The 25,981-nt window shown below is 44.3% G+C and overlaps 2 protein-coding genes across 12 annotated transcripts in view; both read right to left on the bottom strand.

The window, feature by feature from the left end:
• Positions 1-13,131, bottom strand: part of CAPN3 (calpain 3) — a 57,977-nt gene extending 44,846 nt beyond the window's left edge. For 3 of the 7 annotated variants that reach the window (XM_060174462.1, XM_007533602.3, XM_060174463.1), the window contains exon 1: positions 12,408-13,131. In XM_060174462.1, the coding sequence (XP_060030445.1) occupies positions 12,408-12,716 (309 nt within the window). In that variant the 5' untranslated portion in view covers positions 12,717-13,131. Of the gene's footprint in view, positions 1-2,990; positions 3,255-12,407 lie in introns of those variants that run through there. The other 4 variants (XM_007533580.3, XM_007533588.3, XM_060174460.1 and 1 more) reach the window with 2 other exon arrangements.
• Positions 13,132-15,889: 2,758 nt separating this feature from the next.
• GANC (glucosidase alpha, neutral C) overlaps positions 15,890-25,981 on the bottom strand; it is an 80,576-nt gene continuing 70,484 nt past the window's right edge. For 4 of the 5 annotated variants that reach the window (XM_060174455.1, XM_007533620.3, XM_060174456.1 and 1 more), the window contains 6 exons: positions 25,614-25,690; positions 24,104-24,178; positions 23,495-23,608; positions 22,077-22,189; positions 18,489-18,592; positions 15,890-17,651 (listed from right to left, as the gene is read on the bottom strand). In XM_060174455.1, coding sequence (XP_060030438.1) covers positions 17,542-17,651; positions 18,489-18,592; positions 22,077-22,189; positions 23,495-23,608; positions 24,104-24,178; positions 25,614-25,690 — 593 coding nt within the window. In that variant the 3' untranslated portion in view covers positions 15,890-17,541. Of the gene's footprint in view, positions 17,652-18,488; positions 18,593-22,076; positions 22,190-23,494; positions 23,609-24,103; positions 24,179-25,498; positions 25,691-25,981 lie in introns of those variants that run through there. The other variant, XR_009545266.1, reaches the window with a different exon arrangement.

Here is a 25,981-nt window from a genome sequence, read left to right as displayed (position 1 = left end):
TCTCTCTGTCCTATCCAACAACGACAACAACAATAACTACAACAATAAAACAACAAGGGCAACAAAAGGGAATAAATAAATAAAATAAAATAAAATAAAAATATATCCTTTAAAAAAAGGTATAGTTCCACACTGCATCCATCACCAAAATTCTGTATCCCCCTCCTCCCAGAAGTAACCACTATAGTCCTCTCAAAGTCTTAAAGACTGTTTGCTTGCATTCTTCTTTTTCTTCTCTTTCTCTTCTTTCTCCTCCTTCTTCTTGGAAGTTGATGTATTTTAGTTCTCTCATGGTTCCACATATGAATGAAATTATCCAGTAGGTTTTTTTTTATTTATTGTTTATTTTACCAGAGCATGCCTCAGCTCTGGTGGTGGTGCTGGAATTTGAATCTGGGACCGTTGGTGCCTGAGAGATGGAAGTCTTTTTACATAACCATTATGCTCTCTCCCTGCTCCATATGCCCAGTCTAATCAGCAAAGTTCCACTTGAGGGATATAGACAGTATCTGACTAATTCTAAACATTGGCAATCAAAAAGAAGGAAGATCTGAGAAGCTGTCATAACAACTATATGTTGTGTTGTCGGAAAAGTCATGATGCAATTTTTTGCATAGAAAAATACATCATGGGGGTTCCCGGAAGATGGCGGACTGAGAAGCTGCTAGTGGCTTGAGCTCTGATCACATCTTCTGGAAACGGTTCCAGATGCCACCTGGATGCTGGCCAGGCTTCCCTGGATTGAAGACCCCACCAATGTGTCCTGGAGCTCAGCTTCCCCAGAGACACACCTTACTAGGGAAAGAGAGAGGCAGACTAGGAGTATGGACCAACCAGTCAATGCCCATGTTCAGCGGGGAAGCAATTACAGAAGCCAGACCTTCTACCTTCTGCAACCCTCAATGACCCTGGGTCCATGCTCCCAGAGGGATAGAGAATGGGAAAGCTATCAGGGGAGGGGGTGGGTTATGGATATTGGGTGGTGGGAATTGTGTGGAGTTGTACCCCTCCTACCTTATGGTTTTGTTCATTAATCCTTTCTTAAATAAAAAATTAAAAAAAAAAGAAAAATACATCATGACTTTTCCGACAGCTCAATATAATGTTACACCCTCGGTGGGACCTTGGAGCAGGAAGGGAACACTAGTTACAAAGCATGAAAATCTGAATAAAGTATGCGCTTACTTTGGTACTAATGATCTATCAGGTTAGGTGGACAAATTGTAAAAAATGTACCCAAGTAATGTAAGATGCTAATAATATGGAAGGTTGGCCAATGTGCAAGGTGTATAAGAACTCTGTGATATCGCCACAATTTTTCTGTGAATCTAAAATTGTCCCAAAATTAAAAGTTTATTTAGAAAACATATCTAGGAGGCTGAATGGTGGCACAGTTGGTTGAGTGCTCATGTTGTCATATATAAGGACCCAGGTTCAAGCCCCCAGTTCCCACCTGTGGGGGGGTAAAGTTCACATGTGGTCAAGCAGTACTGCAGGTGTCTCTCTTTCTCTCTCCCCTTCCCACCTCAGTTTCTCTCTATACCTATATAATAAATGAATAAATAATTTTTTAAATTAAAAAAATTATCTTTATTTATTGGAGAGAGACAGGCAGAAATTGAGAAGAATGAGATAGAGAGGGAGAGAGATAATTTTTTTAAAAGAAAGAAAATATTTCTAATGAGATATAAGCTATTTTTCTTTTTCTTTAAATTTTTAAAAAAATACTTATTTATTTGTTTATTTTTCCTTTTGTTGTCCTTGTTTAACATTGTTATAGTTATTATTGTTGTTGTTATTGATGTCATCGTTGTTGGATAGAACAGAGAGAAATGGAGAGAGGAGAGAAAGACAGAGAGGGGGAAGAGATAGACAGACACCTGCAGACCTGCTTCACTGCCTGTGAAGTGATTCTCCTGCAGGTGGGGAGCTGGGGGCTCGAACTGGGATCTTTACAACAGTCCTTGTGCTCTGCGCCACATGTCCTTAACCTGCTTCGCCACTGCCTGACTCCCGAGTTAAGCTATTTTTTCATACTCCTCAGTGGGTCATCTTGTAGACCTACTGATTACACATTTCCCTTCTTGGAACCTGCTGGTTTAGGTAAACTTTTTAAATGCATTGAGTGCTTTTGGTCTCTAAGTGTCTCCATGTCAGGAGAAGGGCCTTTTCTTTATTTTTATTTTTTAATTTATTCATGAGGAAGATAGGAGGAGAGAAAGAACCAGACATCACTCTGGTACATGTGCTGCCGGGGATCGAACTCAGGATCTCATGGCTAAGAATCCAGCTTTATCCACTGCGCCACCTCCCGGACCACAGAAGGGCCTTTTCTTATACATGTGTTGCCAGGGATTGAACTGAGGATCTCATGCTTGAGAGCCCAATGCTTTATCCACTGCGCCACCTCCTGCACCACAAGAAGGGCCTTTTCTTATACAACTTCTGGTGCTGTGACCTGCTCAGCTGATACAGTGCCCCTCAACTCCCCCTCCTTTACCCAGTTAAGCATCCTTGAGCATCACCATGTGAGAACTCCTGCTGGCTGGCAGGAACCTTTCTGTTTGAACTGAAGAGACATCTCAATGGGCCAGACTGGGGGTAAACAACAAGTCTACATTCTCCCACAGCTTTCTGCTATTTAACTACTCACTGTCTTCTTTGAGACTGAGTTTCAGTGTTTCCACCAATTCCTACTCTATTCTTCCTGGAAGAGACATTTGAATCAACTGGACCTTACTTTCTTACTCTGTGCCTTCATGGCTCCTAAAGATACACACAGTCTTGAAAGTGTAAAGTATTAGAATTATCTTTAGCCCTTACCCCAGGGACAGAAAATAACAACTCTAGTTTCAGGAAGTGGGTACATGAGTGAGACAGATTTGATGGCTCCTTGCTTAGAAGCCAGAGACCTTGGCCTCAGGCTCTGTGGTATGCGGCCCCCTGTCCAGAGGAACTTCCTGCTGAAGTCCCATCCCTCTCACCCCTACCTTTGGCCTTTTCCATGTGATCGCCTTCATCTTGCTCTTCTGGCTCAGCTCCTGGGAGCCCAGGGCTTGCACCCCTGCTGGGAACACATGATCTTCAAAGAGGCACTTCTGAGCCAGGCACCACTGTCTAAGAACCATGAAGTCCTGCCCCTCAAACTTGAGGGGCTGTGTGACAGAGCCCTCTCCATTTCTCCTGTGCCTCTCCCGAATCACACGGTCACAGAAGAATTCTGGCGGCAAGTAGGGCATGGTGATGGCAGTGGTGATGCCTCAGGGAGTAGCACTGGGCCTTTGGAATAGCCTCTCTCCTGCCACACCCTCAGCCTGGGCCTAATCCTGCCGTGAATGGGCCAGAGCCTATATAGCTCCTCCACCCTCAGCGGCGCGATGCAAATGAACACAGGCCAGAGAAAGGCTGTGGTCAGAGTCAGCAGCTTTGGCTGGAGGCCCCTGAGCCCACAGTCAAGGGGTAACACCATGCCAGTGAGAGAGGGAGCCAAGTAGGAGAGTGGAGGGCCATGGCCTGGCCCAGGACAGTGCACAATGGTATGTAGACCTTTAGGGTACCTTCGTCAACCTTGCTGAGGTTCTTTCTTTAAAAAGAGAAAAGTATCATTTCTGAGAGGCTTCCTCTGCCTCAGCAAAAGGCATTCATGCCGTTGACACTGGCAGCCAGTGGGACATAGCATGGGGCCTGAGAAACGTGCTGTATACACTAATCCTATACAGGCTGCTGAATGCATAGAGGAATCTGCTCTAGGCCATTGTCTGAGGCTAATGAAGCCTCCATTCTCCTGACATCCCTGCTCCTACCTCCCCCAAAGGCCTTGACAGGCCATGGAGAGCCCCTGGTCTGTAAGAGGGACCCAGCGGGTATGTGACTTCTCATCAAATCCCTGCTAGAGGGAGCCCTGCTGGTCCCAGTGATCAGGTGTGCACTGTTCCAGATTCAGGACTTCAGGGCACACAGAATGCAGTGGGTAGGGAAGGTGGATAAATGAATGTCCAAATTATATTCACGAGAAAGCTCAGACAGGCAGCTCACCTAACGGAGCACACAACTATCGTGCCTGGGTCTGAGTCTCAGCACCATGGATGGCACTAGGGGAGCTTCATGGATGGTGGAACAGTACTGTGGTGTCTCTCCTCTCTTTTTAGCTCTCTTTTGCCCTAAATAAAAAAAAAAAAAACAGGGTTGGGTGTCGTTCATCAATATGGCACATGAGCGAGGTTCTAAGTGCATTCCCTGATACTGCACTAAAAAAGAAAAAAAAAGAAAGCTCAGCTTCTTCAACATGCTTCAATGGGCAGCTTTGTGTGAAAGAGGCACTGACACAAGTGGGAAGTCGGGACTGGCAGCCATGCTGCCCAGCAAGGGTGCCCAGTCTCCCTGCCCACAGCACGTGACCATTATTTTATAGTAGATGATAAAAACATGAACAGGAAGACTATAGACCTAAATACAAAGGCAGTTAAAGTTCCTAAATGAGGGCGAAAATGGCTTTAGTTCATAGCAAAACATAAATGGTACTGACCATAGAAGAAAAACAAAGTGAAGGCTGGGCGATAGTGCAGTGGGTTAAGTGCATGTGGCACAGAGTGCAAGGACTAGCATAAGGATCCTGGTTCCATCCCCTGGCTCCCCACCTGCAGGGGAGTCACTTTACAAGTGGTGAAGCGGGTCTGCAGGTGTCTGTCTTTCTCTTCCCCTCTCTGTCTTCTCCTCCTCTCTCCATTTCTCTCTGTCCTATCCAACAACAATGACATCAATAACAACAACAATAATAACCACAACAATAAAACAACAAGGGCAACAAAAGGGAATAAATAAATAAAATAAATATTTAAAAAAATTTAAAAAAGAAGAGAAATGTATACATCAATTATTATTATAAAATATTTATTTATAATAGAGGCTTAGTATCCAGGTTATATAAGGAATGCCTGCAGCTCCCTAAAACAGGCAGAGTGCTAGATTGCATGCAGGAAGCCCTGAATTTAATTCCCGGCTCTGCCAGGGCAGGCGCTGAGTGGTGGCACTCTTGGTAGGGCATACTCGTTACTTTGAAGTCCTTGGTCCCTACCTGTGGCGGTGAGGAAATCACAAATAGTGGAGCAGTGCTGAGGTATCTTTCCTTCTTTTTGTCTCTTCCTATCTCCTCCCACCCTTATCTCTCTCTGGACTATCCTCTAGCAAAAAAACAATGAAAACAAAAATATAAGGAAGGCCACTGGGAACAGTGGAGTTGTAGTGCTGGAACAGAGCTCCAGAGATAGCCGTGGTGGTAAAAATGAAACAAAACAACAAACTGAGAAAGACATTGAAGGGTATTTCAAGATCAACAAGATAACAAAAGATCAAGAACCATGTGAACGTACAAAAAAGATGTCGGTTGGATTTATAATCAGCAAGACACCCGCCCCCCTTCCCATCTGTTCTTTGGCTCTACCTGCCCCTACCAGTCTCATTTCCAGCACAAAGCTACTGAATTACTTCAACTTCTTCACCATAATGTCAGGAGTCTGTCCCCAACATGGTCCTCAGGAAGAGCTGCTGTCCTGTGGAATCTACTGGAAGGTGATAACTTATAGAATTATCACCTCCGCAAAAACGTATGCTATCCTCACCCGCTTTTGCCAGGAAGGTACTGTTGTGGTTACCAGCTGGACAGAGGAGGATGGCTCTTTGTGAGATTCTTAACTTTGCCTTTCAATCACCATCAATGTTGGTATTTGGCTAATTGTGCTAAGTATGTAGTGTATCATATCTCATTTTCCAAATGTAGTTCTGGGAAAAAATAACAACAACAAAAAACCAGGACATTGCATGTGCCTGATATTGCCGAGTGGCTTCCTGGGCCCAGTTTTTAAAAATTCTGTAGTGAAAGAAGAATGTGGGTGGGGAGAGGAGAGGGAGAAACACCAAAGTGCTGCTCCAGCATCCTTGGGATTGCCCGATGTGACTCCAGGAGACAATCCCGTATCTTTATTTGTTTGGCCCTGTAGTATCTCATTTAAGTTTAAAAAATTTTTTTTATTTGTTATTGGACAGAGACAAGAGAGAAATTGAGAGATAAGGGAGAGACAGAGAGGAAGAGAGACAGAGAGACGCCTGCAGACCTGCTTCACCACCTGTGAAGCTACTCCCCTGCAGGTGGGAAGCCGGGGGCTCGAACCAGGATCCTAACTGGTCCTTGCGCTTTGTGCCACATGGGCTTAGCCCCCTGCGCCACCACGCTGTGCTACTCTACGGAAGTAGGGATTTTCATTATCTTTTGTTATGGCTGTGGAAGTAGCTCGTCAGCACAGCACAGGTCTCACATGTATAAGACCCTGAATTTGATCCTTGGTGTCATATTAAAAAAAAAAAAAGGACTAGAGCTGGAATTGGAATCAAGTGTATCTGACTTCAGTGCTTCCTCTGCTCCAGCCCTCTGGTGCCTGCACTGCTGGTGGTTGTCACCCTGAGTTGACTTCAGGGATGCTTAGCCATGTAATGAGAATGGCAAGATCCCTACCACACAAGAGAAAAGTGAAGTGTGGAAAATCCCCAGAATTAGCTAGTGGCAGAGCTAGCTGCCAAACTAGCTCTGTTTCATTTAAACCCAGCAGTCTCTGTGTCCCCACCAGCTCTTCCTCTTTGTGGCTATCCCTGTGACTCCACTTGTCCCCAAACTGTCTGCCAGAAGATGACATTCTCAGACAGACTGCAAGCAGACTTCCTGCCAGGCTGGATTCACTAGAAAGAAATAATATTCCCATGAGAATTATTTCTTTTCTTTTTTTTTATTATATATAGCCTTTGTTTTATTGTTTTATTATTTTTTTATTTCTTTATTGGGGAATTAATGTTTTACATTTAACAGTAAATACAATAGTTTGTACATGCATAACATCCCCCAGTTTCCCATATAACAATACAACCCCCCACCAGGTCCTCTGTCATCCTTCTTGGACCTGTATTCTCCCCGAGAATTATTATTATTATTTTTTAATATTTATTTTATTTATTCCCTTTTGTTGCCCTTGTTGTTTTTTTATTGTTGTAGTTATTATTGTTGTTGTCATTGTTGGATAGGACAGAGAGAAATGGAGAGAGGAGGGGAAGACAGAGAGGAGGAGAGAAAGATAGACACCTGCAGACCTGCTTCACCGCTTGTGAAGTGACTCCCCTGCAGGTGGGGAGCCGGGGTTGGAACTGGGATCCTTATGCCGGTCCTTGTGCTTTGTGCCACCTGCGCTTAACCCGCTGCGCTACAGCCCGACTCCCCTGAGAATTATTTTTGCAGTGATCACAGGTCCTAGGGCTGAGGAACGGGATGGTGGTGGTGGTGGTGGTGCTATATAGGGCCTAGTTTTCCCACAGCTCTGCTCTCTCCTCTTCATCTCACACTGGCATGGAGGAACTTCCAGTGTGTGTACCAATGCAAGCATTCTTTTTTAAAAGGTGAGTAGCTCAGGCCAAGTGAGTTGTTGGTGGGGAAGGCAACACAGGGCAGAATGTTAATTATTGAATGTGAATGAGATGGGCGCTTCTAAACTCTGTGTCATCTTAGAATAAACTTAGAGGCTGCTGCTTCCAGGAACCAAGCCCTGAAATGTCACTTAATGCCTGGTTTTTCTTTCTTTCTCTTTCTTTCTTTCTTTCTTTCTTTCTTTCTTTCTTTCTTTCTTTCTTTCTTTCTTTCTTTCTTTTTTTCTTTTTAATTACCAGAGCACTGCTCAGCTCTGGCTTATGATGGTGCAGGGGATTGAACCTGGGACTTTGGAGCCTCAGGCATAAAAGTCAGTTTGCATAACCATTATGCTATCTACCCCTGCCACTCCCCCCACTTAATACCTGTTAAGGCTTGTGGAAACTCAGTCAATTAATGACATCTCATTGCCAAAGGAAGAATAAGACTAGAATGAAAGGTAGCTCCATGTGCCACATTTATTGCCTGCTAGTCAGCATTGACTTCTAAATAGCAGAATTAGCTCAATTCAGACCCAGAGCTGAGACTCTTGAGTCAGATTTCTTGGGTTCCAGTCTCATTCCATCCTTGATTATGAAGGTATCTGGAGCGAGTATCTTTGAGAAGGTATCTTTGAGACTCAATTTCTCTGATTGTAAAGAGGGGACAATATATGTGTACATACCCCAGAGTGTTACTGTGAAGATGAGATGATTTAATACACAGAAACACTTAGAATAGCTACTGAGATGTGTGAAGTGCTCAGACAAGACCAGCTGTTATCATTATGCCTTATGATGGGGCTGGGACTTGGGTGGGGTAGGGAGCAGTGGCAGGTGGTTCAGCAAGTTCTGCAGTGCTCCCCAAGCAACAGGAGAGGAGGAGCAAGCTTGCTCCCCAGAGGACTAAGGATGCCATGGACTGGGGCTCACACACAGGTCAGATTCTTTTTGCAAACCCACAGGGGAGGAGAGATGCCAGGACTTCAGTGTGACTAAAACCGTCCACCACACAGGACGAATGAGACACTTGTTCCCTCCTGCTCCCAGGGACATTTGGCAAGAGTCCTTAGCCTCCCAGAAACTCTGCTCTGAAGCCACTCATGTCTGCCCAGAGGCCTGTCTACTAGAAGATTAACAAATGGGAACTATTACACGCTTTATTTTTTTTTGCTTTTGGATCTTAAAACTTGATCCAAAAGAATTGTAGTTGGCAGTGAATAATTCTCCACCACCATCACCTAATCATCATAAACAATATCTGATTGATTTAATACTATTTATTCTTCTTAAAAATATGTATTTATTTAGTAATATAAGAGAGAAAGGAATTGAGCTATTCTGACTGGCACTGCTCAGCTCTGGACTATGGCAGTGCCAGGAATGGAATCTGAGACCTCTGAGGCCTCATGCATATGAGCACTCCACACACCCCAACCAATATTCATTTGCTAAATAAGATCTCAGGTTGATCCTGTCCCTTAGGTAACAAAAGCTGAAGAGTCTCTGAAAGGACACAGTCTCCCCCTCAGACCACTTGGGCCCAGCAAAGGTCTCAACCTCTATGGAAGTGCATCTAAAATTGACCTCACCAAGAAACACTTCACACTTCAGAAAGTTCTGGAATCATTTCCATCTTTTAATTTCTTTTTTAAAAAAATTTTAAATATTGATTTATTTCCTTTTGCTGTGCTTGTTTTATTGTTGTAGTTATTATTGTTCTTATTGATGTTGTTGGATAGGACAGAGAGAAATGGAGAAAGGAGGGGAAGACAGAGAGGGGGAGAGAAAGATAGACACCTGCAGACCTGCTTCACCGCCTGTGAAGCGACTCCCCTGCAGGTGGGAAGCCAGGGGTTCGACCTGGGACCCTTATGAGGGTCCTTGTGCTTTGCACCACGTGTGCTTAACCCACTGCACTACCTACCACCTGACTCCCCATCTCTTAATTTCAAATAGTTTGTTATGTGACTGTAGTTAGGCGATTGGCTCTTTTTAGACTTGAATCATTTCACCTATACATGAGGGAGTTGGACCAATGCTCTGAGTTCTCCAAAGGTGACCATCTCTAATTCTGCATTCTAATTTAGGCCAACTTAGGCAATTTTCTCTTGATCTTAACTCCAGGGAAATAGAGGTACATTTTAGCTTAGACATTAGAGTGAGTTTTTCCACTCTAGACCCCTTTTCTTCTCTTTTTTCCTCCCTCCCCCTTCTCTCCCCACTACCTTTTTTAAGAAATTATTTTTTTACTTTTTATTTATTTATTTTTGTATTATCTTTATTTGTTTATTGGATAGAGACAGACAGAAATCGAAAGGGAAGGGGTAGATAGGAGAAGAGTCAGAGAGACACCTGCATCCCTGCTTCACCAATTGCAAAGCTTTCCCCCCCCCCCAGGTGGGGACTGGGGGCTTGAACCCAAGTCCTTGCACATTGTAACATGTGTGCTTAACCAGGTGCACCACCATCTGCCTCCCTTTATAAAATCTTTTTATTGTTGCTACCACCCTTCACTATCCCAGGTCAAATTTTTCACATGGAAAGACAAAGACAGAGAGAGAGGGTAGGAATAAGCATGAACAAGACTGATGGGGCAGTCAGAGAAATAGCTCAGCTGGTGGGGAGTCGGGCGGTAGCGCAGCGGGTTAAGCCCAGGTGGTGCAAAGCGCAAGGACCAGCGTAAGGATCCTGGTTCGAGCCCCAGCGTAAGGATCCTGGTTCGAGCCCCCGGCTCCCCACCTGCAGGGGAGTCGCTTCACAGGTGGTGAAGCAGGTCTGCAGGTGTCTATCTTTCTCTCCCCCTCTCTGTCTTCCCCTCCTCTCTCCATTTCTCTCTGTCCTATCCAACAACAACAACACCAATAACTACAACAATGTTAAACAACAAGGGCAACAAAAAAGGGAAATAAATAAATATTTTTTAAAAAGAAAGAAATGCAAAGCTATTGTCTTATCCCTGATACTGTATGTACTTAAGAGCTGCTCTGGGAGTTGGGCGGTAGCGCAGCAGGTTCACAAAGTGTAAGGACCAGCATGAGAATCCCGGTTCGAGCCCCCGGCTCCCCACCTGCAGGACAGTCGCTTCACAACCGGTGAAGCACGTCTGCAGGTGTCTATCTTTCTCTCCCCCTCTCTGTCTTCCCCTCCTCTCTCCATTTCTCTCTGTCCTATCCAACAACACCAATAACAACAACAATAAAAAGCAACAATAAAAAACAAGGGCAACAAAAGGGAAAATAAATTAATAAAAAATAGAGCTGCTCTGACATTTTTTCCTCTCTCTCTCAGTTATCTATATGAAATGAATAACACATTTTTTTTCTTTTTATGTACTCTGAAATCAGCTGGGAACTTAACACGAATTCTCTGTGAAAAAAAAAAAAAAGGGACAGGCAGGCAGGGCCAGCTTGAAAGGCCTAAATCTCAGCAAAGAAGTTTGAAGTGATCTCAGTCATGGGAGTAGGAAGACTGTGTGGATGAGGACATCCTGGAGCAGGCCTGTGATAAGTGTCATCCTCCAATAGCCAGGCAAGGATGGCTATGGACAGTGACCCTATTTCCAGGCCTCTCTTCGAACTGGTGGGGATTTAAAAAAAATTTATTTATTTATTTATTTTCCCTTTTGTTGCCCTTGTTTCTATTGTTGTAGTTATTATTGTTGTTGCTGTTGATGTCATCATTGTTAGGACAGAGAGAAATGGAGAGAGGAGGGGAAGACAGAGAGGAGAGAAAGACAGATACCTGCAGACCTGCTTCACCGCCTGTGAAGCGACTCCCCTGCAGGGGGGGAGCCGGGGGCTCGAACTGAGATCCTTAAGCAGGTTCTTGTGCTTCTTGCCACATGCACTTAACCTGCTATGCTACTGTCCGACTCCCACTGGTGGGGATTTAGGACAGTCACGGAGGTTCCCAAACAACCTTCGGTGAACGTAACAGAAGAGAAAGACCTTGTAGACACATGGGGCTAGAAAGGGGTTGTCGGGTATTTTATCACTTTAGGCTAAAAGGAAGAAGAAAGAGAAGGAGAAAAACACCAAAACCCAAACACATCAATACTGAACAGCACTGGGCCTCAGATTAAATGATTTCCTCAGGGAATCAAGCTCTTGGGACAAGGCAGCTCCTTTCCTCAGATCCCACAGAGTTCTGTGCCCTCAAAAGACAGCTTCAAGGAGAGCAGAAGTTTTGTCTTTCTCATTCAGTGTTCACTCCCCAGTTGTCTGCCTAATAGCTGGTTTTGGAGGCTCAAGAACTGTTTCTTGAATTAAGAGTAAAAGTCACACTAGGGACTGAGAAGGGGGAACATGCCCTGCATATGCCATATACAATGTGGAAGCCCAGCTACTCTCTCTTAAAACAAACAAACAAAAAACTAACTAATAAAAAGAAAAAGAAATTATATGGGAGGCATGTAAGATTCGAGAAGACATTTTCCATCTGTCAGATCATTGTGAAAGAAGCCTAGAGGCTGGAAGAGTTACAGCAAAGAGGCAAAGAGAAAGATTTTAATTGGAACTGTTACATGCTCCCCAGACATGCTCCATTCTGGGCCTTTATTTCCTCCCCCGTGACGGGAGGCAGATGGACAAAAGCAAATCTTAACATTTTATATATGAAGAAGTCATCTGTGTCCACCACTTTCCTCTCTTCAGGGCTGGTGTATTTCAGAAAGACACAGCTATTGGCAAACCAGAAAAAGAGCACCTTTGCTGTTCTAGTCTGCAGGGTGGATGGAAGAGTTGTGATATTTCCATAGAGGGGAGATCCAGGTTGTTTGGAACTTGCTCCAGGAAAGGGAAGGATATTTTACTTTCAGAGCAAGGTGGTTTTTGTTTGTTTTTCAGGATGAGAAAATGAATTCCAGCCCAGGCTCACCTGAGGGCAGCACCCCGAGTGAAAGGACCTCCGTGACCTCACCAGAGTTTTGTGAAAACCCAGCGTGGAGCCCACCAGCTACTCACCGGCGGTCTCTTCCAGATGAACTGGATGGGGAACTTCTGGCTGTAAAAGAGGGAGGTCTCATCTGGTGGAAACTCCGGGTCCACAAAAAGAACCTTCTTCTCCAGGCATTTCTTGCGAAGCTGCTCAAATGTTTTCTCTTTCACTCCAATGATGGGAAAATTACGACTGATGATGGCTGAGTAGATGCCATTGGGGTTTCCGCCCCCTGCTTCAGTGGTCTTGTTCTGGGATGGGTGGGAGACCGGCCCAGAGGATCTGGGCTCTGCCCCTGTTCGAGGGGCCACTATGGGGCTAATGACGGTAGGCATGGCCACTTTGGGAGGGAGAGAGCTTTAAGGCAAACAGGACCCAACCACCTGTGGGGAAGGGAAGCCACTGCAAAGGGGAAGTTGGGGTGGCTCAGTCATGGGAGAGAGAAGTGTCCACATCCAGCCAGAGGAGGTTCAGAACCTGCCAGGAGACCGACGGTTGATGCCCATCTTCGGCACAGAGCTTCAGTCTGGGTCGCTGAGAGTCCTGAGGAAGGAACACTGAAGGGATTTTGCTGTTTTCACCTGGGGGGGCTCCTGTCAGCAGCACACATGCCAGAGGGCGAGAGAGTGAGTGAGGGCTGTGTCTCAGTGGCCTGAAGACGCTTGAGCCAGGGGTAGCTAAAAATAGACATGAAGGAAGTTCACGAGCATGAGAGCAAGAGGGAGGCAAATGTGCAGACTGGCTGGAGAAGGAGGGCCTGGCCCGCACAGGTCAGTGTCTCTGCTAAGCGGGGTTGGGAAATGAGACAGGAGTATCTGAGTCAGCTGAATGCTGAAGTTAGCCAAGAACTACTGCGGCATGATGGGCAGCTGTACAGTGGAAGACAATGTTGCACAATAATAATACTGAAAACAACATATAAACTGAAGGGGTTGGTTATGCAAAAAGACTTTCCTGCTTCAGGCTCTGATGTCCCAAGTTCAGTCCCCAGCATGAGCATATGCCAGAGATGAGCAGTGCTCTGGTCTCATACTTTTTCTGTGTCTCTCTCCTTAAAATAAGTCAATACAATATAAAAAGACAAATAAACGTTTTCACAAGTGGTGAAGCAGTGCTGCAGGTCTCTCTCCCTTTCTATCTCCCTTTTCCCTCTCCATTTCTGTCTCTATCCAAAGTAAACAAATAAATAAAATTTACCAAAAAAAAAAAAAGAATTAAAAGAAGCAGTATAGGAATGTCTGTACACATGCATATTTTCACATGCACATATGGAAAGGACCTCACTTATTCATAATTTCATTGCTCTGGACCACTTTTTTTCATTCAGCCAGAGAAACAGAAAGGAGAGACACCAGAGCAGTGAAGCTTCTTCCGTTGTCAGAGCACCTCTCATGCAGTGCTAAGTTTAAACCTGGGCTGTACGCATGATAAGATGAGGACCCTGTCCAGTGCGCTAGCTCTATGACTGTAAGCCACACACATACATATAATTTTATATTTATTTATTTATTTATTTATTTATTTATTTATTTATTACCAGAGCACTATTCAGCTCTGGCTTATGGTGGCACAGGGGTTTGAACCTGGGACTTTGGAGCCTCAGGCATGAGTGTCTGTTTTTATAGCCATTATGCTATGTATCCTCCACCCTAATTTTATTTTTAATTTTTCATTATTTTTTTCAGAAAGATATGAGAGAGAGAGAGAGAGAGAGAAGAGAGGAGAGAGGAGAGAGAGAGAGAGAGAGGCACTTTAGTGCAGTAAGAGGCTGGGCTCAAACCTGAGTTGTGAAGATGGCAAAGCAGCTCATTATCCACATGAGCTATTTCATATCAAGGATGAATGACGGGAAACTGAATCCTAGCAGAATATTCTGGGTATTTCTGAAAACACGGTTTTTCACTTTCTAAAACAATAGAGTATCAGAACACCATTCCTTTCAGTTTGACATCTCATCTAGAATGTGCTGGGGTCCATGTTCAGTGGAATTATCTGGATGGAAAAATGTCACTCAGCAGAGTCCTTGGCTGAGAATAATCCCTGTCTCTTCCTGTCCCCTCACCTCTTGTCTCTGCCAACCTCAAAATAAACACTGGGACCAAAGCTGCAACCCAGAGCGCTCCTGAGTGTAGAGGCTTCAGGCATGTAGCACTGGGTGTTTGAGTCAGAGCTGAAGTTGGGTGCTGAACCAGGCTGAGCATCAAATCTTGGGATGTCCTCCTCCCAAGAGTTGAGTTCAGGCTCTCAGATGGCTTGTGGGAAGGGGCTTGCCTAGCTGGTCTCTGCCAGGCTTTCGATTGCTGGTGGCTGCCGCTCAGACTGTAAGGAGATGGCTGAATTACAGCTGTGATTGAATAGACTGGTTCTAGACGACTTGTCTCCATGCTCCCATGGGCCTTGTTTCATTGGTCTAAGGTCGTAAGAGCAGATGAAAATGGACAGCTGAAGCAGGGGTGTTACCAGGCTCACACTGTCTGAAAGAGGACATATACCTTTCCAAAATGCTAAGATTGTTAACACACCGATTTTTGCAAAAATACTATTATTTAACTACAAGATACATTTTGATATCCTTAATATTCTGCTATTTTTTCTTTTTCTTTATTTTTTTCCAAATCATTTTATGGGGGGGATAGTTTCCTCCTGTACGCTTGTTGACACAGGGGTGCATGGTTTTTGTTGTTTTTTTTTTTTTTGCCTTCAGGGTTATTGCTGGGGCTCTGTGTCAGCACTTCAAATCCACTGCCCCTGGAGCTCATTTTTCTTTTCTTTCTTTTTTTTTGGATAATTTTTAATATTTTATTTATTCCCTTTTGTTGCCCTTGTTTTTTATTTTTGTAGTTATTATTGTTGTCATTGCTGTTGGATAGGACAGAGAGGAATGGAGAGAGGAGGGGAAGACAGAGAGGGGGAGAGAAAGACACCTGCACACCTGCTTCACCACCTGTGAAGTGACTCCCCTACAGGTGGGAAGCCGGGGGCTTGAACCAGGATCCTTACTCTGGTCCTTGCGCTTTGTGCCACCTGTGCTTAACCAGCTGAACTACTGAACTCCTAGTATTTTAATCATGATCTCTTTTGATTAACAGACAGGGAGACAAGGTCCAGAGAGGTTAATGACATAACCAATACCCCCACACCTATTTTTGAAAAGGGGGCTCAACATATTAATTGGAGAAAAGAAAGTCTCTTCATCAAATGGTGCTGGTAAAATTGGTTGAAACATGTAGGAGAGTGAAACTGAACCACTTCATCTCATCACACTCAAAAGTAAACTCCAAATGAATCAAGAATTTGGATATTAAACCAGAAACCATTAAACATTTAGAGAAAAGCATTGGCAGAACTCTTTATAATCTAAGTTTTAAAGGTGTCTCTAATGACTTGAGTCCATTTGTAAGAAAAACAAAAACAAAAACAAACCAATGTGACTACATCAAATTGAAAAGCTTCTGCATGGCAAAAGAAACCACTGCCCAAATAGAGAGACTCCTTACAGAATGGGAGATCTTTTTTTTCAAAAAATATTTATTTCCTTTTGTTGCCCTTTTTATTGTTGTAGTTATTATTGTTGTTGTTACTGATGTTACCGTTGTTGGATAGGACAGAGAGAAAAGGGAGAGATGAGGGGAAGACAGAGAGGAGGAGAGAAAGACAGACACCTGCAGACCTGCTTCACCGCTTGTGAAGCGACTCCCCTGCAGGTGAGGAGCTGGGGGCTCGAACTGGGATTCATAAGCCGATCCTTGAGCTTTGCACCATGTGCGCTTAACCCACCGCGCTACTGCCTGACTCCCAGAATGGGAGATCTTTTTATGCCACACACCGGATAAAAGTTTAGTAAGCAGAATATATAAAGGGCTCACCAAATTCAGCAACAAAACAAAACAAACAAAAAAACAAATGACCCCATGTAAAAGTAGGGAGAGGATAGGAACAGAATATTCACCAAAGAAGAGCTTCAAAGGGCCAACAGACATATGAAAAAAATGCTCAAAGTCACTGATTATTAGAAAAATGCAAATAAGAACAACAATGAGATAGCACTTCACTCCTTTGAGAATAAAGTAGCAACAAATGCTGGAGAGGTTATGGAGGTCAAGGACATGCTCAGACTAGACCCCTTGTCTCTTGATTTCCAGCAAAGGAGTAAGTGCATAAGCAAGACACCATTAATGTGAATTCGGTTTTAAGATCTCTGGACCCTTGCATACAAATAGCCAGGGCTTCCCTTTCCCTACCTCTGACTGGAGAGGAATCTAACACCAGGGTCTTGTTGGTAACAACTGTCAAGAAGCAGCTGTTGGGTTCTGGCTGGCCTCCCTGTGGCACTGCAGTCTTTAGCAAGGTTGGTCATAAGACAGGCAGATCTGGTATCAGATGCCAGTGTGTCCTCTCTTTCTCCTGGAAGGTCTGCTAGTGTCCTGTATCATCTGTGATTGGTTAATCTACCCTTGCTTTCAGTGGGGTTGCTGAGAAGTTATTTCAGTCTAGAAGCTCCCTTGCCCTGGAGTTATGCAAGGCATTCCCAGGGTTTGGCAGCTGGGAATCTTCAAAGTAGAAAGCTTGATATTGTAACAGGAATTCCATTACTCAAAGGCTTTTTAGGCACATGATCAATATTAAGCTACAAATCCATAATTCCAGAAAAGTATGTCCTGACTAAACTTTTACATCCAATCAGTAGAATATGTTGATAGTCTGAAATGGAACTAACTTCCAAGGGTTGTGAAAAAATAAATAAATAAAGGGGTGAGGCGGGGGAAGAGCAGTGGTGCATTGGGTTAAGCGCACATAGTACGAAGTGCAAGGACGTGCGCGAGGATCCTGGATCCTGGTTCAAGCCTCCAGCTCCCCACCTGCAGGGGGTTTGCTTCACAAGCTGCGAAGCAGGTCTGCAAGTGTCTGTCTTTCCACCTCCCTCTCTATCTCCCCCTCCTCAGTATCTCTCTGTCCTGTCCGAAAAAAATGTAGAGGAGGCATTTCACGTATAGAGTGATTATCAGGACACAGAAAGACAGGGCATCTGTAACGCATGCAGTCTCTTGTTCCTCAGCAAACTGATGACTCCTGAAAGCACTCTGAGGCAGGGAAGTCAGCGCTGCGTGTGGGGTGGCAGGAGGTGGGAGGCGCAGGCTGCTCTCAGCCGGTGCTGCTCTGTCATGTAATGTGCACCTCCCAGTCGGCACTGATGTTCAGCGACAGCCGCTCCAGCTTCAGGGCGGACGTTTTGGCGCAATACATAAACTTCACAGGTTGATCGCTACTATCTAAGGGGCAAAAACAATACAAGGGGGAAGTCTGGTGAGCATCCAGGAGTGTGAAATGTTTCTGACTCTATCATTAAAGCTTCTACACAGCTTGGGAGAATCCAGAATAATAGCACTCTTGGCCATGGACTTCCATGTCATTTTTAAGCGTGAAACACCCTCTTACTGGATGGAGTAAATGGTTAGTTGAGAAGATACTGTAAAGAACAAAGTAATTTATCTAAGAAATCCAACAGATAAGAGAATATATGACATTCATATATAGTCAAAAACATGAGCAGGATTCTCCGGGGCATCAGATAGCCATAGTTTAAAAAATATTCAAAGAGGCTACAGTACTATTTCAGGCTCCACATAATTCCCCTTGGAAAACCATTAACATCAAGCAGAAAAGTCCATTGAGGGAGAGAAGCAGGGCAGCCTTGTACCTTCATGTTGCTACTATACTGAGTTCTACCAGAAAGTTAAGAGGCCACAGAGGCTAAGCACACCATGCTCATGTTAGAATTAAGTAACTCTTTGCTGCAGATACTTTCATGTTTACAAGGAATAAACAAGCCTGTTTTCTTTTTTACTTATTTATTTATTCCTTTTTTGTTGCCTTTGTTGTTTTATTGTTGTTATTGATGTCGTCGTTGTTGGATAAGACAGAGAGAAATGGAGAGAGGAGGGGAAGACAGACACTTGCAGACCTGCTTCACTGCTTGTGAAGTGACCCCCTGCAGGTGGGAAGCTGGGGGTTTGAACCCGGATCCTTGCGCCGATCCTTGTGCTTTGTGCCACCTGTGCTTAACCTGCTGCACTACCGCCCGACTCCCAACAAGCCTGTTTTCTTACCAGATGAGTGGGTGGTCACAGAAGATGGCTGCTTCTTGAGGCCTAGGATCAGGATCTGCTCTACCACACACTTACTGGGATAATGGCCCCTCTCATCAGCACAGCTGCAATAAACACAAATGACATTAAGAAGGGAGAGAGAGGCATTTCACTGGGCCACAGTGCCAGTATGTGATAGGTGAGTTTCCCTTGCATGTTCTGTATGTAGTTAAGAACCAGTGAGGTGTCATATTTGCTAGCCTGAGGAGCTACAGAAATATTACTGCTCTATGTGTTGAAGTCTAGGAAACCAGTGACCAAAATGATCTTCCTTTAACAAGTCTTTTGTGGAGAAGTCAGCTGGGGACACTGCAGTATCAGATAGGACTTGGACACATACAATTGATTTCTAAGAAATCAAATATTCACTGAATGGATGAATATCTGGAATGAAGGAAATTCAATTTATTTCTCAGAAGGGGAGGGAAGGAAGATGGAGACAGTAATAAAAGCAAGCTTATGGTGATCCTGACCAACCGCTCAGAGCTCACTTCCACACGGTTCACAGGCGCCACTGGCCAAGCATTTCTTTTTAACAAGGTAGTTAACCTGCAGTACAGTGAAGTTCAAGACCGGGTCATGCTCACTGGCCACCACATGGTTCAAGATGTGAGCTGAAAAAAACTGTAATAGAAAACTAGGTTGGATCTATGAATTTGCCACCGAAGATAACCAGCGTCATAACGAAAGCTGAGTGGAATGAGTCTAGTTCGAGAGAGTGAGGGGTTTGAGGAGCACGTACCATCTGATAACTCCTGAAGAAAAAGATACAACTCCATCTTTTCTCAGGTCTCCTTCACTGCAAACAAAAATCTACTCACATACACTGTCACCTTAGCATCAGGGTCGGATTCATGAACTATGGAACAAGAAGTTGTGAGATTCTAAGATAGAACCTCCTTCCTTTCCTATTTTTTCCTAATTTTTCCATCCAACAGACGTGTGTAGAGAGAATATTATGCAGATGCTATTAATCCCCCCCCCCGTTTACATCTTGAGGCAGGATAGTCTTACGTGCAGCTACTTGGCGGGCTAAGTAAGTTAAAAAGAAATCTGGGGGTGGGGGTAGATAGCATAATGGTTATGCAGACAGACTGTCATGCCTGAGGCTCTGGAGTCACAGGTTCAACCCCCCAGCCACCATAAGCCAGAGCTGATCAGTGCTCTGGTAAAAAAAAAAAAGAAAGAAAGAAATCTGGACTATTAGAGTGAAAAGGTGTGTTTTAATGTAAGCGTTGAAAGGAAAATGCATTAAGAGCATGCTTTTTTAAAAAAAAAAAACTTGTTTGGGCTTCATTTTAAAGTTCTTTTTTAAAACCCAGTTATTTCACTTGATTTGCTGGTTTCTGAGGAGAGATCTGAATTTGTGACAAGCGCTAAAGGTTCAGTGTTAGTATGGCTTGTGCTGGCCCTTGGGCCATATTCTTGTTGGAGAAGAACCGGAGCTCGAGAGCCCATTCCCCTTTGTCAGTCTTGACCCAAAGATGTCACCATTCCGAGCTATTTGTCACCACATAATTGGTGCTGATTGGACACTTTTCCTGAAGTGGGACGGATCTGCTTGGTTGTCTTTTCCACGTAACTTAAGCATAGTGATATAAATAAAGTTATAGTTGCATGTTAAAAAATGTGTACAAAATAAAATAAGAAAATGTATAAAGAAGAGCTGGGGGGACGGCAGGTGGTAGTGCACCTAGTTAAGTGCACATAATACAAAGCACACAGGTCTGCTTAAGGTTCTGGGTTTGAGTCCCCACTCCCCTGTTCCCCACCTGCAGGGGGGAAGCTTCACAAGTGGTAAAGCAGGTCTGCAGGTGTTTCTCTTTCTCTCTCCCTCTTTGCCCCGCCCCTCTCAATTTTTCTCTGTCCTAGCCAATAAAATGGAAAAAATGGCCGTCAGGAGCAGTGGATTCATAGTGTCGGCACCAAGCCCCAGCAACAATCCCGGAAGCAAAAGGAAAAAAAAAAAAAAGAACTGGGAAGTGGCATACCCAGTCGAGGACCTGAGTTCAAACACTTATCCTCACTTTAGTGGGGAAGCTTCATGAGCCACAGAGCAGAACTGCAAGTGTTTCTCTTTCTTTATATGTTTCTACCCTTTCCTTCCCTCTAAATATCTCTGTCTGTATAAAAACAGAAAAAGAAGAAAGAAAGAAATGGCCACCAGGAGCAGTGGACACATGATGCAGGCACCAGACCCCAGAGATAACCCTGGTGGCAAAAAGTCAAGCAAAATAAACAACAACAACAACCAAGCAAACAAAGGATTTGAATGTGCATTTTCCCCAAGAAAACACCCAAATTGCTAAGAATGTGAAAAAGGTGCTCAGCATCACTGGTCAGTAGGAAAATGCAAGTTGAAACCAGGATGAGGTATCCCTTCACACCTGTTATACGGATGCCTCTTATCAAAAAGACAAGACATAGAAAATACTGGTCAGAATATGGAAGAGACAGAATCCCCATGCATCTCTGGGGAGACTGTAAACTGATACAACCACTATGGTAGAGTATGGAGGTCCCTTAAGAAATTTCAAATAGAATTACCATATGACCCACTTCGGGCCATCTAGCTAAAGGAGATGAAATCATCACACATCCCCATGTTGTCTGAACATTAGTCACAATACTCAAGGCATGAAGACAACCGATGTGTCTGTCAATGCATGGGCAGCAAAATGGAATGTGGTAAATGCTATGCGTCCGTCCCTTAATGATGTTCTGGCCAACAATGGGCTACATGTGTGGTGGTGGTGCCAGCGGGCTATCCCTATACCAGGTGCCCAGGTGGGGCAGATAGGCCAGCTGGCTTGTGTAATGTCATAATATCACCTTTTCATGTTACCACAATAGTGAAATCATCATGTGACGCATTTCTCAAAACAAAGCCCCCTGTCAGCAATACATGACTGTGTATATGAGGGAATTCAGCCTTATGTATTCAGCCTTAAAAGGGTAGCTATCCTGCCACTTGACAACATTGATAAATCTGGAAGGTATTATGCTAAGTGTAATAAGGCAGACAGAGCAAGAAAACTAGGAAGTGGTGTTGCTAGGAGGGATGGGGGAAAATATGGAGAGGCTGGTTAGAGGGTAGAAACTCCTATGAAGACGAACAAGGTCTGAGGATCTCAAGTAAAACAAGTGACTAGAATTGATAACACTAGATTCTGCGGCTGAAATCGACGGAGAGCAAGTTAAATGGTCTTTCTCTCTCTCATACACAAAAGATATGAAGTGTTAATTATTCCAGTGGAAGAAACACTTTTATAATACATACATATATCAAATTCATCACACTGTAGATTTTATATATTACATGCTTATTTGCTAGTTATACCTCCATAAAGTAAAAAAGGAAGAAAGAGAGAAAGAAAGAAAGAAAGAAAGAAAGAAAGAAAGAAAGAAAGAAAGAAGGTCACTACACAAGTGGCCTTCATCATTATTTTCTTAAATGGTACCTTAAAAGATCAACTATGCATCAGAGGACAGCAAAAGGATTGCGCATTGCTTATGTCAGGAAGCACACTGACATTAAGCTGCAGTTACCTGTTGATCAAAATGCCTGAACGGAATGAGAACTTCCTGTGCAAGAATTGCTTCTGGTGGAGGTACTGGAATGAGTGGCCATCATCGAGATACAATTCACCGGAGGCAGAACCCTGGTGAGGGAATCACAGGCAGAGAATGGACTTATAGAATTGTTTTCTAGGTAAAGACTCCACTCTATGCCTTTTTTAAAAAATAAATTAAATTAAATAATTAGTTAATTAATTATTTTTTGCCTCCAGGGTTATTGCTGGGCTCGGTGCCTACACCATGAATCCACTGCTCCTAGAGGCCACTTTTTCCCCCTTTTTGTTGTCCTTGTTGTAGCCTTGCTGTGGTTATTATTGTTGTTGATGTTGTTGTTGTTGGATAGGACAGAGAGAAATGGAGAGAGGAGGGGAAGACAGAGAGGAGGAGAGAAAGACAGACACCTGCAGACCTGCTTTACCGCCTGTGAAGTAACTCCCCTGCAGGTGGGGAGCCTGGGGGGATCCTTATGCCAGTCCTTGCGTTTTGCGCCATGTGCACCCAACCCACTTGCGCTACCGCCCGACCCCCTATTTTTTAATTTCTTATTGGGGAATTAATGTTTTACATCCAAGTAAATACAATAGTTTGTACATGCATAACATTTCCCAGTTTTCCATATAACAATACAACCCCACTAGGTCCTCTGTCTCTGTCTTTTTAATGTTTATTATTGGATAGAGACAGAGAGAAACTGAGAGGAGAGGAGGAGGTAGAGAGGGAAAGAGACAGAGAGGCACCTGCAGCCCCGCTTCACCACTTGTGAGGCTTTCCCCCTACAGGTAGGGGCCAGGGGCTTGAACCTGGGTTGTTGTGTACGATAATGTGCGCACTTAACCAAATGTGCCACTGTGTGGCCCTGGTCCCACTCTAGGTAGTAATCAATACCAGGCTGTAGCACCAAGGGTTTAGGTGCTCTGGAAGGACACTTCTGCCATTTCTAGTTCTCAGAGTTCTCTCAAGAACAGTTCCTCCCCGGTTCCCCACCTGCAGGGGAGTCACTTCACAAGTGGTGAAGCAGGTCTGCAGGTGTCTGTTTCTCTCCCTCTCTGTCTTCCTCTCTTCTCTCCATTTCTCTCTGTCCTATCCAACAACAACATAAATCATAATTACAACAATAAAACAACAAGGTCAACAAAAGGAAATAAATAATAAATAAACATTTTAAAAAAAAGAACAGTTCCAGGGGGAGAATAGTGTCAGGAAAGTAAGACAAGCTTAGGAATGATTCAGAAATGCTTCGAAGTCCGGATTTCTACATCAACGCTAAAGCCCTTGTTATACAGATGCGACTAACCACTCTGACCTGGTGTCATACTCTTAAAATGGACCCACTATAAGAGAGAGCAAGTAGGAAGAGGTGACGTGTAGAGGTGACATGTCTCACATACCTCAGCGCTCAGAGCCACCCGGAGTCCATATGGGGAGTCGGTCATGTAGCCTGTGGATTTCCTAATGGTTGTCTTGACTGGAACCACGCTACCCCCTCGCTGGAACACTGGGATCTGTTAACAGAGCAATGTTCTCGGGAATGAGTATTCACAGCAGGCAACTTCAAAGCAGAACTCAGAAGAGTCTTACTGGGGAGTCAGGTGGTAGCACAGCGGGTTAAGCACACATGGCACGTGGCACAAAGCACAGGGACCCACACAAGAACCCGCATAAGGATCCTGGTTCGAGCCCTCGGCTCCCCACCTGTAGGGGAGTTGCTTCACAGGCAGTGAAGCAGGTCTGCAGGTGTCTGTCTTTCTCTCCCCCTCTCTATCTTCCCCTCCTCTCTCCATTTCTCTCTGTCCTATCCAACAACGATGGCATAAATAAGAAAAATAATAACTACAACAATAAAACAACAAGGGCGACAAAAAGGAAATAAATAAATATTTAAAAAAAGATTAAAAAAAAAAAATGGCCACTAGGAGCCATGGGTTTGTAGTGCTGACACCAAGCCCCAGCAATAACCCTGGAAGCAAAAATAAAATAAAATAAAATAAAGAACTTACAGTGTCCAGGGCTACTGGGATCTTCATGGTGTGTGCTCCTTCCCAAACAACAAAGGTCTTGGAGTCGTACCAGACCTGAGAAGAACCAGCCCCAGTGAGAAAGAGAATCTGCATAACTCTGCTCACCATTTCATTATGAAGTAGAATTCCCACTCACCAGAATTCCGGGAGCCAGGACAGGAAAGTAACTACAACTGAAGGAAACTGTGAAGAGTTAGGAGGATACCCAGCCGTGGGCACCACACGGAGCACTAGGGGTGGCACTGAGAAGCTCTACTGACAGCAGAATAGTCCTGTGGTGCCTTTCCCTCTCCCTGTCACCCTCTTTCTCCCCTCACCCAGCCAGAGAAAGAACAGAAAATTGAGCCAAACAGGCTGCTTGGTGGTACTACGCATGTGTGAGGCCCTGGGTTCAAGTGCTGGCATCACACAGGAGCATTAGGGGTGGCACTATGGGAGTTCCATTGATGCAGAATGGAAGTGGTATCTTTCCCTACCTCCCCGTCACTTCCTTCCTTCTTTTGCTCTCCCTCCTTCTTTCTCTCATAAAAGGATAAAGAACATTAAGTTGGGCCAGAGTAACTGCTTGGTGGTGCTGAGTATGTGTGAGGCACTGGGTTCGTTCCCCAGCTCTGCATAAAGTAAATAAAAAGTGAAAGGGGGGGGTTGGGAGGTGGTGCACTCAGTTGAGTGCACACATTACAAAGCGCAAGACTAGGGTTTGAGCCTGTGTCTCCCACCTTCAGGGAAGATATTTCATGAGCGGTGAAGCAGGTTGCAGATGTCTTTCTTTCTTATTCTCTGCTCCTCCCTCCCCCCTCAGTTTCTCTCTGACCTCTCAAATGAAAAAGGAAAAAAAAGGACAGTCTTCACTGGGAGTGTGGTAGGGTCATATGCCAGCACTGAGCCCCAAACAATAACCCTGGTGGCCATTTAAAAAATAAAAAATGAATGTGTGTGGCCATTTGGAAAGGGGGTTGTTCTTTCTGGGAACCTACTGCTTGGTTTGAATCAACTTTAAGAAACTCTCAGCAGAAGTGCTTGGCAGACAACATATTTAGCTGATGGTGTATTCAATCTTTTCCTCAGGTTTCTACTTAGCAAGGAAACTTTGGTAAAGGGCCTTCACTTTCAGAACTACAATTCACTGGAGAAACTGAAAGAACAAAGTTAATGCAATTTTTGGAGAAAAGCTGTGTCTTCCTACTTACTATCCCCTCAATATTTTGTCCCCGTATGCCCTACTGTGTTCGATATTTCATAGTGGACTGAAGATTTCTTCTTACTGAAAGCCTCAATGTATTTACAGGGATTCACTTAGCCTGACTCTCTGTATTCATCCTTTACCCCCTGCTCTTCCATTAAACTTTGCTTAGGGTCGTGGTCATGACTTACCAGAGTCTTCTTCTCCTATACAAGGAGGAAATCGCTGTCCTAACAAGGAGCAGCTGAACAGAACGAAGGGACAAGATGAGATGTGGAGGCCGTACGGCAGCTTGTAATCTCTTACCTCTGTAGATCCTGGCAGAAGCACGTCAACCACGGTGGCTTTTGGCTCTGTGACTGGGTGAACCAACAAAGCACTTCCTGAAAAATGGAGAAGTAAAGTTAAATGTCATCATCAGTGTTGTAAAACAACCTTTACCACTCTTTTAGATAGAAACAGAGAGACGGAGAAAGCATGAGACCACAGCACTGAAGCTTCCTTCAATGTGGTATGGGGGCTGGGCTTGAACCTGGGTGGCACACATGACAAAGCATGGCACACACATGGCCCACTATCCAAGTGAGCTATTTTGCTGACCTAAACACCACCCCCCCTTTTTTACCCAATAGTTCTTGTTTATTTTGTCTACAATTTTTATGGTGTTTTCTTTT

This window comes from Erinaceus europaeus, chromosome 16 (genome assembly GCF_950295315.1).
Source record: "Erinaceus europaeus chromosome 16, mEriEur2.1, whole genome shotgun sequence".
Classification (NCBI taxonomy): Eukaryota; Metazoa; Chordata; class Mammalia; order Eulipotyphla; family Erinaceidae; genus Erinaceus; species Erinaceus europaeus.
The sequence above is the reverse complement of the archived record's forward strand: the minus strand, read 5'-3'. Positions and strand labels throughout refer to the sequence as shown.